Source organism: Petromyzon marinus, unplaced genomic scaffold (genome assembly GCF_048934315.1).
Source record: "Petromyzon marinus isolate PM22_M1 ecotype Great Lakes invasive population unplaced genomic scaffold, UKy_Petmar_22M1.pri1.0 PM_G_Scaffold_4, whole genome shotgun sequence".
In the NCBI taxonomy this organism is placed as follows: domain Eukaryota; kingdom Metazoa; phylum Chordata; class Hyperoartia; order Petromyzontiformes; family Petromyzontidae; genus Petromyzon; species Petromyzon marinus.
The window spans coordinates 2,447,477-2,460,040 of NW_027422983.1; the positions used below are offsets into that span (position 1 = coordinate 2,447,477).

Genomic DNA, 12,564 nt, shown 5'->3' on the forward strand with positions numbered 1-12,564 from the left:
CAGATCTGTTGCCGCCGTGTGAAAAATAAAGTCGCTTTTAAAAACTTCCTGTCTACCGCAAGGTACTCTGGGAATGCGCGATCTGAGAAGCGTTGCGTGACGAGGAATGTGAGAAGTGCTTTCACGTGGAGGACAGGGATGTGCGGGTGCCACAGTGGCGAGATGTTAACTATCTCGCGTGGTACAGAGAAGGTCACTGGTTCCATCCCCAAGCCTGGCACCTGTGTATTTGGAGTTTGCCTGTTTCTCCCCCGTGGGCACGTGGATTTCTCTCCGTTTCCACATTTAGAAACATGCATTTGGAGTATTTGGCTGAGGAAAAATGAAATCCACATCATAAGTTAATTCACTGAGCTATGATTTGTGGCCAGGCCACTTCTGAAAAAGAGCTGTGTAGCTCAGTGGGCCTTGCCTGGCATGATTTGCCACAAGTACTGTGTGTGGTGGTTAATGCAGACTTGATGCCTTGCAAAATGTTTCTATTTTTAAACCTCCTGTTTAATTTCCCAGAAAGGGTTAAAACCTTTTCTTATTTTTAATTATGTAAAAAAAACATCTTTAAAATATCAACGAAGGAGAGGTATCGTCCGCTTGCTTTGTGTTGTGCAGCGATAGCTGGCCAGACAAGCGAGCGACCGTTAGCGAGGAGCCGACCTTGTGGGCAATGGGGTCAAAGTTGAGAGGGCGGGAGCCGGGCAGCAGCACCTCCTCCTCCAGCAACGTCTCCTCCAGCGGCCGCGGCGAGGGCACGGTGCCGGCGTCGTCGCTGCGGGCAGGCGCCTCGTACGAGTTCACCACCCGCCACTCCTTGGTTGCCTGCGCACGGCCCCCCCCCGCGGGCGTAAAGAACGCGACCGGAGCGAGGAGGGTCGGCGGGGACGCGCGCACGCCAGACGCACGAGCGAGAGAACGAGACGAGCGGAAAGAGTTGAGCCGGCGTGACCAGAAGGAGGGCGAAGACGTGCCGCCAGGGCATGATGGCCGCACCGAGGAGTCCCCTGACAAGGAGGGAAAGGTGGCAATATCGGGGACACGTGCAACGGGCACCAAGCGGAGGCCGTGGGGGGGGGGGGAAGCTCGCCTCCGAGTCGGAGAAGAAGTTGTAGAGGAGAACGTCGTCAAACTCCAGCCCCTTGGCCTCGTAGACGGTGAGCACCAGGCCCAGGCTCAGCTCCTCTGGGAGCTGCTCCTTGGCTTTCTCATTACAAACCAGGATCACCTGTCGCGCGCAAGAGGCAAAGGTACCCCCTGTAGCGGCACCACGCAAGACTATTGGGGCGAGTGGCTCTGCTGAGCACGAGGGGGGTGGTGGTGGTGGCCAGCACCACGCCCGGCCGCCTTTGTTTCCCAAGCGCTGAAGTTTACATGCCGCACAAGATGGTCCTTTAAGGCTGAATCGACCAGTAATGGAACCCAGGTTTCCGGCTGATATCCACTACACCATGCGTGTTTACCTGTGTAATGACTCGCGTGTAAGGGGGCATACGTGCACACTCACAAGCAGGCGATAACAATGCGCTACGTGTAGACGAGCCCTAACCTGCACCGAGCACTCCTTACGCTCGAGTACGGGCTCGGCTTGGAACTGCGAGGCTACATCTGAACACTAGCACGGTTGGTTACGTACGGAGGCGAAAGAAGTTCAACGTACGTTACATCCAGAGGTATCTCGGTAACAAATCGTTCGGGCCCATTTCTCAAACGAGGGTGCCATGCGCTTCGTACGCGAGTGGAAAGCTAAGACACGTACAAACCGCTGTTGCTAACTGGTAACTGATCCGATAACCGGCTTGAGCAACGATTACCGGTTATGAAAGTCTAGGAAACGGCAACCGATTCCAGTGGAACTTTTAAGTAACGAATGCACCGATTGGCGCACACGCGGACGTACAAACCTCACGGCGGCCTAGATCACCCCTCGGTTACATTTGTCCTAGTTACTGGGTCGAAAAGAGATAGAGGGGCAAGCCCTGCAATTGATTTATTGCTCATGCCACTTCCGGAAGAAGGGCTTCCAATAGAGGGTATCTGGCATTGTCTCCTAAGCTAACGTCTTGGAAGGAGGAGGCGTACCCTCACTTGATCCCACCACGCGTAACCTGCCAGTCGACTGCGGTGCGCCCGTGTGTATTGCAGAGTGGATAGTGGGGGAGGGGAGGGATTTGAAAAACCTGCTCCATTGTTGCAGCTGCTGTGCCCCGGAATCAACGACCGCTGGATTGCAAGTCCAGCGTGCTGCCTATGACACCCACCGCGGCAGGCAGCTCCCTTCGTTCCCGAGTTTAAAAGGTTACGTTTACTGCTGCAGATATCTACACGTGCCGAAAACCGGTTCAGACCGCTTTATACCGGTTTCATACCGGTTTCCACCAGGTTGTACACGGATTACAGATGACAAAAAAAACAAAGCCGACCTCCGCCGCCCAATGGCAAACAAACCTGGTGCGCCCCGAACTCTATGGGCTGGGCGCGGCGCTGGTGGCCTCGCAGCAGGATGGCCAGGTCCTCGGAGCTGCACGAGTCGAGCAGGACGGGCAGCGGCCCCGCGAACAGCCCCTGGTCCCGTGGCAGCCAGTCCAGCGACTCGGGGAAGAAGTGCTGGAGCAGGTCCACGACGCTGGAGGCGAACGCCAGGATGCCTGGCGCGAAGGGACGCGGGGGGCACGTGGGAGAGGAAGGACCGGCGGTGGTTACGTGGTGGGGGGGGATCGTGCGGAGGCCGCGTGTTAACGGACCAAGTGTTTAAACTCGTGGTCCCGACCTGAGAAGAAGGCGCGGCTTGACTTTGCGCCGAGGTTGTCGCGTTTTTAATAGCATTACGAGAACCGGCGATACTCAGCAGCAGTAACTAATTGGCACGTTTTGATTACGTGACAAACCTTACCAATTTGCTGTGTTGGGTGGTGGTGGGTTTAATGACGCATTTTCACATTTACGCAATCTAATAATGGTTGCGAAAAGCCTCCATGTTAAACTATCTGCTGCAGGCTTCACCGTTCAATGAGCCCGACTAGTTTTGCTCCCGGCTGCATTCACGGAAGGGCGGCGGTGTACGGCAAAAAAGGGCCCTTCCCCAATAACCACAGCGGATTCATTAGATGCCGGTTCAGAGCCCGAGTCCAACCAGCTCGCTCAAGCCGACTCTGCCACACGGAGCCAAGGAGAGTCACCGAACACGGGCGGACGCCCCCCCCAACGCAAGGGCGCGTACCTCGCGCCGGGGACATCCGCAGACCCGGACCTCGGTGGCAGCGACGGCGGCTCGGCGTGCCACCCGCCTGCCCCCCCCCCCCCCCGCCCAGGCGCAGGCCTGCACGTGTTCGCAGGCGCTCACCCGAGTGCGAGCGGTAGTTCTGGCAGAGCTCGTACAGACGCTTGGGCTTGCGCACGTCGATGCGCGAGCGACGCGCCGCGCCGCCGCCGCCGCCGCCGCTTGGCGGGAGGCTGGCGAAGTGGAAGAGCGAACGCAGCTCGCTGAAACGGAACGCCACGCCGCGCACGATGCTCTGGGCCGTGTCCCCCGTGAGGAACATGGCGTTGGGGTCGGCGCAGCAGCGCATGAGCAACGCCAGCTCGGCCTGCGCACGGGACACGGTGGAGTGGTGGTGGGTGGAGGGGGCAAAGGGGGGGCGGCGGTCGCAGGTGACGGCGCTCGGTCAGTCGGCACCTACTTTGCCGTCGTCTCTCCACCGTCAACGTCCTCCCGCTGCTGGGCAAACGCCTCCCGGCGGTGTCGGCGGCTCTTCGCCGTCGCTTCTCCGAATCGCGTCGTCTGTCTACACCGCTTTCTCCTTCCTTGGAACCTCTACTCCGCCGTTAGTCTCGCCCGTCAGTCCCCCGACGTCCTAGCCGGATGTCCCGGCCCAGGGTCTATCTCAGCGTTTTTATTTTGTGGGAGACGTTTGTTCTGCTCTTTTTGATTCCCAAGTGTTGCTTCACACTTTGGCCCGTCGCTCCTGGTTATTTTCACCAATGGCGTGCTGTACACCTCCCTAACCTTGCTATTTAGTTATGGACCCGGTTAATGCTCTGTGGGTCACCGTGGTGAAATACAAGAATCCACACGTGCGCAATGCAGTTTAACACGTCACGTAGGCTTTCGCAACCAATATCATCCGTAATAGAGGTTTTTGGGTTAAATCGCGTAAATATATAAATGTGTCGTCAAAACAGCCAACTAGTAAGGATTGTCACGTAAACAGAACGTGGCCAATTCATCACTAGTACAGCACTAGTGTGTAGTGTCATGTATAGTAGTGTAGTGTATAATGTAGTGTATAGTGTAGTGTATAGTAGTGTATAGTGTAGTGTATAGTGTAGTGTATAGTAGTGTAGTGTATAGTGTTGTGTACTAGTACAGCACACCGGTTGTGCGTTGGAGAGCCAAGCCACAACATTTACAGTCTGAGTACCGTGACGTTTCGCCAGTAATTACAATTAGCTTCATCAGGCAACAGCCAGATATGTGGAAAAGTCTTACTGTTCCATTCCTTATATAGAGGCATAGATGTGTTGACCACGCAGCTGGGCTCTTGCACAATTGACGGGGGGGGGGGGGGGGATTACTGAGGCAACGTACATTATGCATGTGCATTATGCGAGGCCTTTGAACTTGTCCTTCCTCTTTATTATTCATTGTTTATTAAAATAGCCCTACCAATGGCAATCCCTATTGAAGTACGCTGCTCTTTGTAGGCACGCATTTAAATAACGTGTTATTTGATGATTCGCTAACCACGCAGCACTAAGGCAGTAGCGAATCATCAAGCTCGTCCCTTGGTGTGGACCAATCAGTTTCAAGGACAATGCCACATATATTATCATAGTGTGTGTTTTTTGTTTGCATTTTGACTGCAGGTATTGTGGTTAATGCAGTAACATTAATCCTTGTAAAAAGGTTTCAGTTTTGTTGCCAGAAAAAAAAGGGGAAAACCCTATTATTTTATTTTGGTACTGGCAAAGGAGGTCTAATGATGTAAATTCTGATCTCGTCCGAAATTCTTATCTAGGTACCAATTTTCATAATTTTTCAGATGCATCCAAAAATCAGGAACACATCTCCAAATGTGCCCTGAGATCTGGAGATCTGTAAAAAAAAGAGCTTTATAGTTCATATTCTTGGTTCTTTCGGTAAAGTCCTTTCATTTCGGGTCTTAATTGATTGTTCACGCTTACGGTGGCTTTCAGACCGCATCCATTATTTTCGTCTCCCCCCTCCTCTTTTCCAAACATAGATGGACTCGTCCATCTGAACAAACTTGTCAAATCGCTCTGCGTGGTGCTGACGTTAAGAAAAAAACGCCACTTTTTTCAAATTTTCTTGCTGTGGTTTTCACACCTGATGATGATTGCTTGTGTTGCAGTCGAAACGTTGTGATGGTTTTATTTTTATTATTTTATCGTTTCCCTTCAACGTGGTGACTTTATCGAAAGAACCAAGAATATGAATCCCTGCAGTCACGAAAGCTTTAAATCAAAATTTAGCTTCATAGCTCATCGGATTCCTCCAATGCAAATAAACGTTCCGATTCCGACGACTTAACGCGTGCACCGGCACGGTTGATTTTGCACCTGCGTGAAGTCCTGGATCTCGTCCCCGTAGAGCTCATGTATTGACCAAGGCGTGACCTCGAGCCGGCAGAGGCGAGAGTAGATGTGGAACACCAGGTCCTCCTCGTCAAAGAAGCACCTCTGGGACTTGACGTGCTGGTAGGCGCGGAACAGCCGATGCACCTCGCCACGGTCCCCGGTGAAGTTTGGCGCCCGCTTCCGGCCCAGCTCCTCGTAGTGCTCCAAACCGAGGACCCCGTTGGGGCTCTGGAGGGCCTCCACGGAGCCCTTTACGAAAGACTTGATCTCCATCCACACCGTGGCAGGGTTATACGGGCTCTTCCCCTTCACCATGGCGGGCCAGATGTCGCTCGTGAACACTTCGTACGTCACGAACTTCCTGGGGTCCTCTTTTTTGGATTCGTGAAGTTTGCCGATGTCCGCCCGGTGGTCTTCCTCGTCGTCAGGATCCTCTTCCATCGCGTCTTCTGTGTCGCCGAGGCCCAAAATGTCGTCGTCCATGGACCACCCGCGGACGGCTTCCTTTAAGCTCCCGTCTCCGTTCCTGGCAAAGAATGGGTTCGCGAGCGACGCGTCGAGCAGCAGGAGGAGTTGTCGCGAGTTCAAGAAGAGCGGAAAGTTCTCGTCTTTGACGTCCTGGAGCCTGTACACGCCGCTGATGTCAACGGGCGAGTAGTGCCGGGTGCCGGCGGTAGATTTGGACAGTTCCACAAAGTTCCTTTGCGCCTCTCGAGACAGCACGTGGTTCTTGGTGACAAACAGCTGATGAAGATGTTCACAAATTGGAGCGGCGCCTCCCTCGGGCTGGTGACTTGCGAGCCGTGCGGCACCGAGCTCGGCCGCAGGTTCCAAGAAATCATTTCCTCGGTCGACGTCGAAAAGCTCTGAAGCATGGAGGCAAGCTTCTCGTTCCGGCTCGCGCGTTCCCTTTCGGCCGGTATCACCCACACAGCCGTTCTTCACGGGGCAGTCAAACGCAACGTCCTCCCCGACTCCCGCGTCGTCCGGCAACGGAGGCGGCGGAAGCGCGGCCTTCGGGATCCACGGCTCTCCCCGGAGCGCGGTCGTCTGCCAATACCTGTCGAACGTGTTCCACAGCCGGTACATCAGGCACGTGGTCTTGCCGGTGCCCGAGCGGCCAACGAGGATGATGGCTTCCGAGGGCATGGGGTTCAGGTTGATGACCGCGTGCTCCAGCTCTCCCACGCGGAACGGGTATTCGATCGTCTGCTCGGGGCAGCGCAGGACGTTGAGCGCCACGGTCGTGCCGAAGGTGTGGAACTTCTCGATGTTGTACTCGTTCTCCGTCGTGCTCGCCGGAGGAAAGTAATCCCGGGCTTCCGCCGACACGGGCCGGGCACCGGCGGAGCCGCCCGCCTTGACGAAGAGCAGCGGGTACCTCCGCCGCACGTTCTGCTGCGAGGGGAACGATGCTCGCTCGATGCCCTTCAGCTTGCGGCGGAGCGAGCAGGACGTCCCACGGTCGCAGGAGGAAATGATCCTCTTTATTCTGTGGTCGAGTTGCTTGTGATCAAGGACAATGTCCCAAATGCGGATGATCTCGCTGTAGACTTCTCCAGTCGTCTCTCCTCCCGAAGCAGACTCTTCGGAGCCGGTGATTTTCTCGGGCTTGGCACTGCAACGTGGCGAAAAGTCGATCGCCAATTCCCAAAGCAGCCTGGCGGCCCTGTCTACCCTGGCCTCAAACAGCCTGATCTCGCTGGACTCGGCGACGCCTTTCACTTTCTTGATGCGGTGAAGGTGCCAGTCACCGTTGCCCAGCGAGTAAATCACCCTCACGATATTCCTCCTCGCGGCGCGCGGGAGGCTCTTGTCGTTGAGGGTTCTGAGGGCGTCGCGAGTGCACTCGATTTCCCAGGTCAGCGATTCAAAGTCAGGGCCCGCCGTGCCGTCGTCACCGTCGTCGTCGCCGTCCCCGACACCGTCCTCGTCGCGGGCGTCTTCGCCGTCGGACAAACCGTCCGCTTCGTCGGGCGCGTCCGGAGGGCCGCCGCCGCCGCCGCCGCCGGCTTGGCGTTCGGCGACGCTCGGGGGCGGCTCGGCGGCCGTCGGCGCGGGAGACGCCGGCTCCGCGGATCTCGCCGCCCGCGTCTCCGCGGGGTCGTACTCCTCGATGAGCCCTTCGATTTCTCGGGCCAAGGCGTCTCGGGCCAAACTGACCGCATCCTCCTTCGCGGCGTCCACTTTTTCCACGTCGCCGTCGTCGCCGTCGTCGTCCTCCCCCGCCTCCTCGACCGTTTCGCCCACGGGATCGGAGGCGAGCGCCTCGGGCCCGGCCGCCCTCCTGCGCTCCGGCGGGCGCCTGCGTCTCCCGCCGTCGCGTCCGCTCCCGCCGCCGCCGCCGCCGCCGCCTTTCTGCTCGCGGGCGAGGCTGTTCCACGTCCGCACGCGGGGGTCTTTCGGCCCGACGCCCCAGAACGCGCGCCTCCCCGCCTTGTTGCGGCACGCGCCGTCGACGCGGCACGCGGCGAGCAGGCGCAGTATCTCGTCGTGGCGCTTCGAGGGCGGCGAAGAGAAGACGAGGTGCAGCAGGGAGTTGCCGCCCGCGTCCCTCGCGTTGACGTTCGGGGCTTTCTCCAAGAGCAGCTTCAGGACGCGCAGCCCCTCTTCGTCTGGCGACAGATAAAAAAACACGGCGCAAAGCGATAAGCAGCTCCAGAGAAACGCGGCTCTCTGCGCCAATCGCCCGGAGGCGCGCCTCCCGACCCTGTCGGTTCTCGCGAGCTAAGCAGGCGCCGAGCCCGCGACGTGGCCCGGGTGGCGAACCGACGTGCCGGCCAGTTTGCCCGTAGACGGCCGCTCACCGCCACGTGGCGGAGTTAGACTGATGGCCTTAATCTTAGTTGTCTTGTGGTTGTTGTTGTTGTTATTTGACTTGCATCCCACTGGGATTTTTGCACACAGCGTTGGTGTACGGTGCTATTTCAGGAATATTTTGATATTTTTGTTCCTGAATTTTCTGTTTGCACAGTCAACACAAAGTCACTTTAAGATGTTTTCTTGTTCATGTTTTTTGTTTGTTGCGGTTGCACCCGATTCAAGAGCCGAATGGCTCACAGGGCTATACCAAATAAATGAACTATGAACTAACTATGAACTATGTACTGTAATAAAGAAGTTGCCTATCCAAAGTGTCTCCAGAACCCACCACACATAACGGCGCAAAATTAATTAAACATACGTGCAATACAATAGCACCCCTGGGTTAACACACACTCTTACGCGTTTCCCACTTGCGCACCTCGAAGAATCACCGCGCACTTCTTGCTACTTACCATCAATGCCCTTGTGAAGGATGAGGATCATCGCGGCGTGCAAGGGGTTGGCGCCGATGGAGGCGGGCTTCGCGCCGTGGCTGAGGAGCCACGTGACCATAACGGCGATCCACTTCTCTTGACCCGGGGCCAGCAGCTGTGGCAAGATGACACTGGTCAAAAAGTACACAGGAGGGCCCTCCACACGCCAGTTCACCACGGGTCTCCTCCCTTGAAACCGTTCTTGCTTAGGTTAAGTCAAAAGTGATTTGCCTACCCCAAATTAGTTGAAGCGGTGCTCATCTGCTGTTTCACGGCCCTAGCCAGCGGTGTAAACTCTGCGTTTCTACGGTGGGAGGGCGAGTCGATCCACACGCCAACTGCCGCTGACATCCTCACAAAGTGGTTGCTCATTTTAAAGTTTTGATTTAAAGCTTTCGTGACTGCAGAGAGAGATTCATATTCTTGGTTCTTTCGGTAAAGTCACCACCACGTAGAAGGGAAACAATAAAATACGTGACTTTACCGAAAGAACCAAAGAAGATGAATCATTGCAGTCACGAAAGCTTTAAATCGAAATAAAATTCTCACGACGTTTCGACTGCAACACAAGAAGCAATCATCATCAGGTGTGAAAACCACAGCAAGAATTTTTTTTTTCAAATTTTCTTGCTGTGGTTTTCACAGCTGATGATGATTGCTTTGTTATCAAACGGTTGAGGGGTGATGATGATGATGGGTGAAGTGAACTCCCAACCAGGATTAGAACTCACAGCCCTCTAACTGGGAGCCGTTTGCTCTGCCACTGAGCCACCCGGCAGGTTGCTTAGATCACAATCACCGCCTAATAAGACACGGATGAGAAACGCAGAGAGCCGCTGGGAAAACACCGGAAAATAAAAGCTGGAAATTACGCAAAAAATCACGGCGAGACATCCGTTGGAATGCACCGAGAGACAGGGAGAGGGAACAACGTCGATTAGAGAATAATCACGCGTTAGAGGCTGCTGTATATTTGACTTTTCCAAAAAAGAATTTAAAAAATGCGATCTTGTCTGTCCCTTGTAGACATTTGTGTGTTATCTTTGAGTTCCAAGAGTTAAAAAAAACAGATGCAGAAAAAAATAAATTAGCACAGTAGTTGGAAATCGAACAGGCTTGGTGGCTTGGAATGATAACAAGTTCACGTGAACCTGGGAAACTCCTTCCTCGAGCACAGGCATCACCAGAGAGGCCATACCCTGCTGTTTGAACTGTGCCCAAGACAGGGAACTGGCCACACTCAGTATCTGAACATTAATTTAGAATACATCCTGGTGATTGGAGTCGAAACGTTGATAATGACAGCCACCGCATATGAATATTCTTGATCATGGTATTAAACTTAACTTTGACGAGGACATACGACTACTATTTTGCATGACCTTATGAACAATCACCGACAGGTTGAGTCAGCCTACAGTGCGAATGCACTAGTGGCCACGGAAGGTAATGACAAGGGTATCAGTTATGAGTGTGAAGGGACTGGTGGCTACAGGAGGTAATGACAGGGGTATCAGTTGTGAGTGTGAAGGGACTGGTGGCTACGGGAGGTAATGACAGGGGTATCAGTTGTGAGTGTGAAGGGACTGGTGGCTACAGGAGGTAATGACAGGGGTATCAGTTGTGAGTGTGAAGGGACTGGTGGCTACGGGAGGTAATGACAGGGGTATCAGTTGTGAGTGTGAAGGGACTGGTGGCTACGGGAGGTAATGGCAGGGGTATCAGTTGTGAGTGTGAAGGGACTGGTGGCTACAGGAGGTAAGGACAGTGGTATCAGTTGTGAGTGTGAAGGGACTGGTGGCTACAGGAGATAATGACAGGGGTATCAGTTATGAGTGTGAAGGGACTGGTGGCTACGGGAGGTAATGACAGGGGTATCAGTTGTGAGTGTGAAGGGACTGGTGGCTACGGGAGGTAACGACAGTAGTATCAGTTGTGAGTGTGAAGGGACTGGTGGCTACAGGAGATAATGACAGGGGTATCAGTTATGAGTGTGAAGGGACTGGTGGCTACGGGAGGTAACGACAGGGGTATCAGTTGTGAGTGTGAAGGGACTGGTGGCTACGGGAGGTAACGACAGGGGGAGTCAGCTGTGAGTGTGAAGGGACTGGTGGCTACGGGAGGTAATGACAGGGGTATCCGTTGTGAGTGTGAAGGGACTGGTGGCTACGGGAGGTAACGACAGGGGTATCAGTTGTGAGTGTGAAGGGACTGGTGGCTACAGGAGGTAACGACAGTGGTATCAGTTGTGAGTGTGAAGGGACTGGTGGCTACAGGAGATAATGACAGGGGTATCAGTTATGAGTGTGAAGGGACTGGTGGCTACGGGAGATAATGACAGGGGTATCAGTTGTGAGTGTGAAGGGACTGGTGGCTACGGGAGGTAACGACAGGGGTATCAGTTGTGAGTGTGAAGGGACTGGTGGCTACGGGAGGTAACGACAGGGGGAGTCAGCTGTGAGTGTGAAGGGACTGGTGGCTACGGGAGGTAATGACAGGGGTATCCGTTGTGAGTGTGAAGGGACTGGTGGCTACGGGAGGTAACGACAGGGGTATCAGTTGTGAGTGTGAAGGGACTGGTGGCTACAGGAGGTAACGACAGTGGTATCAGTTGTGAGTGTGAAAGGACTGGTGGCTACAGGAGATAATGACAGGGGTATCAGTTATGAGTGTGAAGGGACTGGTGGCTACAGGAGATAATGACAGGGGTATCAGTTATGAGTGTGAAGGGACTGGTGGCTACGGGAGGTAATGACAGGGGTATGACCAGAAACATTCTACGGCCACATCGCAAACTCATCGACCCACCTGAAAGAGGGAGTAGAGACTCACTAATGACGCCGGCTCCACTCCCACCACAGAATTTAGGGGTCGGAGGTCATCGGGCGTACACGCCACTATGTACATCTCCTGTTATTTGCACACCGGACACAAATAAAAACCAACATCACCCACACACGTTCCACGACATGAGGGCTATCCCCCCCCCCCCCCCAAGCATTAACGTCAGCCAGGTTAAAACCAGCACGAGTCGTTGGAAAACACCGCCGTTAATTCGAACAGGGCACGATCACTACGGGAACTGCGCGTGCATCGAACGGATCGCGCAACATTAAAACGCCGCTCGTTGAGCATTCGCGCGCGTCCAAGACGGCGCGAACGCTGCGCGTGCCAATTCACACGCGCCAAGCTGACGGCAGAACGGAGCGCCGTAAAACCCCCGTCGTTGTGCCGTACGATGCTCCAGGGTGCCCGCAAACGTCGCCTTGCTCTCAGCAGACGCGTGACACGATCCCACGAGGCCGAGCGGGAGATGCCGCCGCGCCCGTAGGGGCATCAGACACGACTGGCGTGCGCGACTCGCGGTCGGCCGCACGTGCCTTCCAGAGGCCCTGCTCTGCCATCTCGCGCAGCAGCTGTTGCCACACTTTCTCCGTGTGCAGCAGCGGTTCTTCTTGAAGCATGCGGAGAACCCCTACGAACAGGCTCTTGTTGTCGGTCTTGCCTGCGGCCAACACAGACAGAAAGGCCACCAAGTCAAGCGTGGGAGCATACGTAAAAGACAAAAACGTAGCAATGTCACACCGTAGGGTGTAAAAACGAAGGGAACATTTACGTGAAAAAAACTTACCATTTGTGTGTGCGCGTGTGTGCGCGTGTGTAAACGTGCATCAGC

At 54.9% G+C, this 12,564-nt stretch overlaps 1 protein-coding gene across 1 annotated transcript in view; it reads right to left on the reverse strand.

Annotated features, from left to right (window-relative positions):
- LOC142916600 (TPR and ankyrin repeat-containing protein 1-like) overlaps positions 1-12,564 on the reverse strand; it is a 37,829-nt gene that overhangs the window by 15,398 nt on the left and 9,867 nt on the right. Inside the window, exons 5-12 of the mRNA XM_076061735.1 lie at positions 12,269-12,393; positions 11,697-11,798; positions 8,868-9,003; positions 5,572-8,204; positions 3,335-3,578; positions 2,440-2,639; positions 1,082-1,219; positions 655-816 (exon numbers count right to left, since the gene is read on the reverse strand). Coding sequence (XP_075917850.1) covers positions 655-816; positions 1,082-1,219; positions 2,440-2,639; positions 3,335-3,578; positions 5,572-8,204; positions 8,868-9,003; positions 11,697-11,798; positions 12,269-12,393 — 3,740 coding nt within the window. The remainder of the gene's footprint in view (positions 1-654; positions 817-1,081; positions 1,220-2,439; positions 2,640-3,334; positions 3,579-5,571; positions 8,205-8,867; positions 9,004-11,696; positions 11,799-12,268; positions 12,394-12,564) is intronic.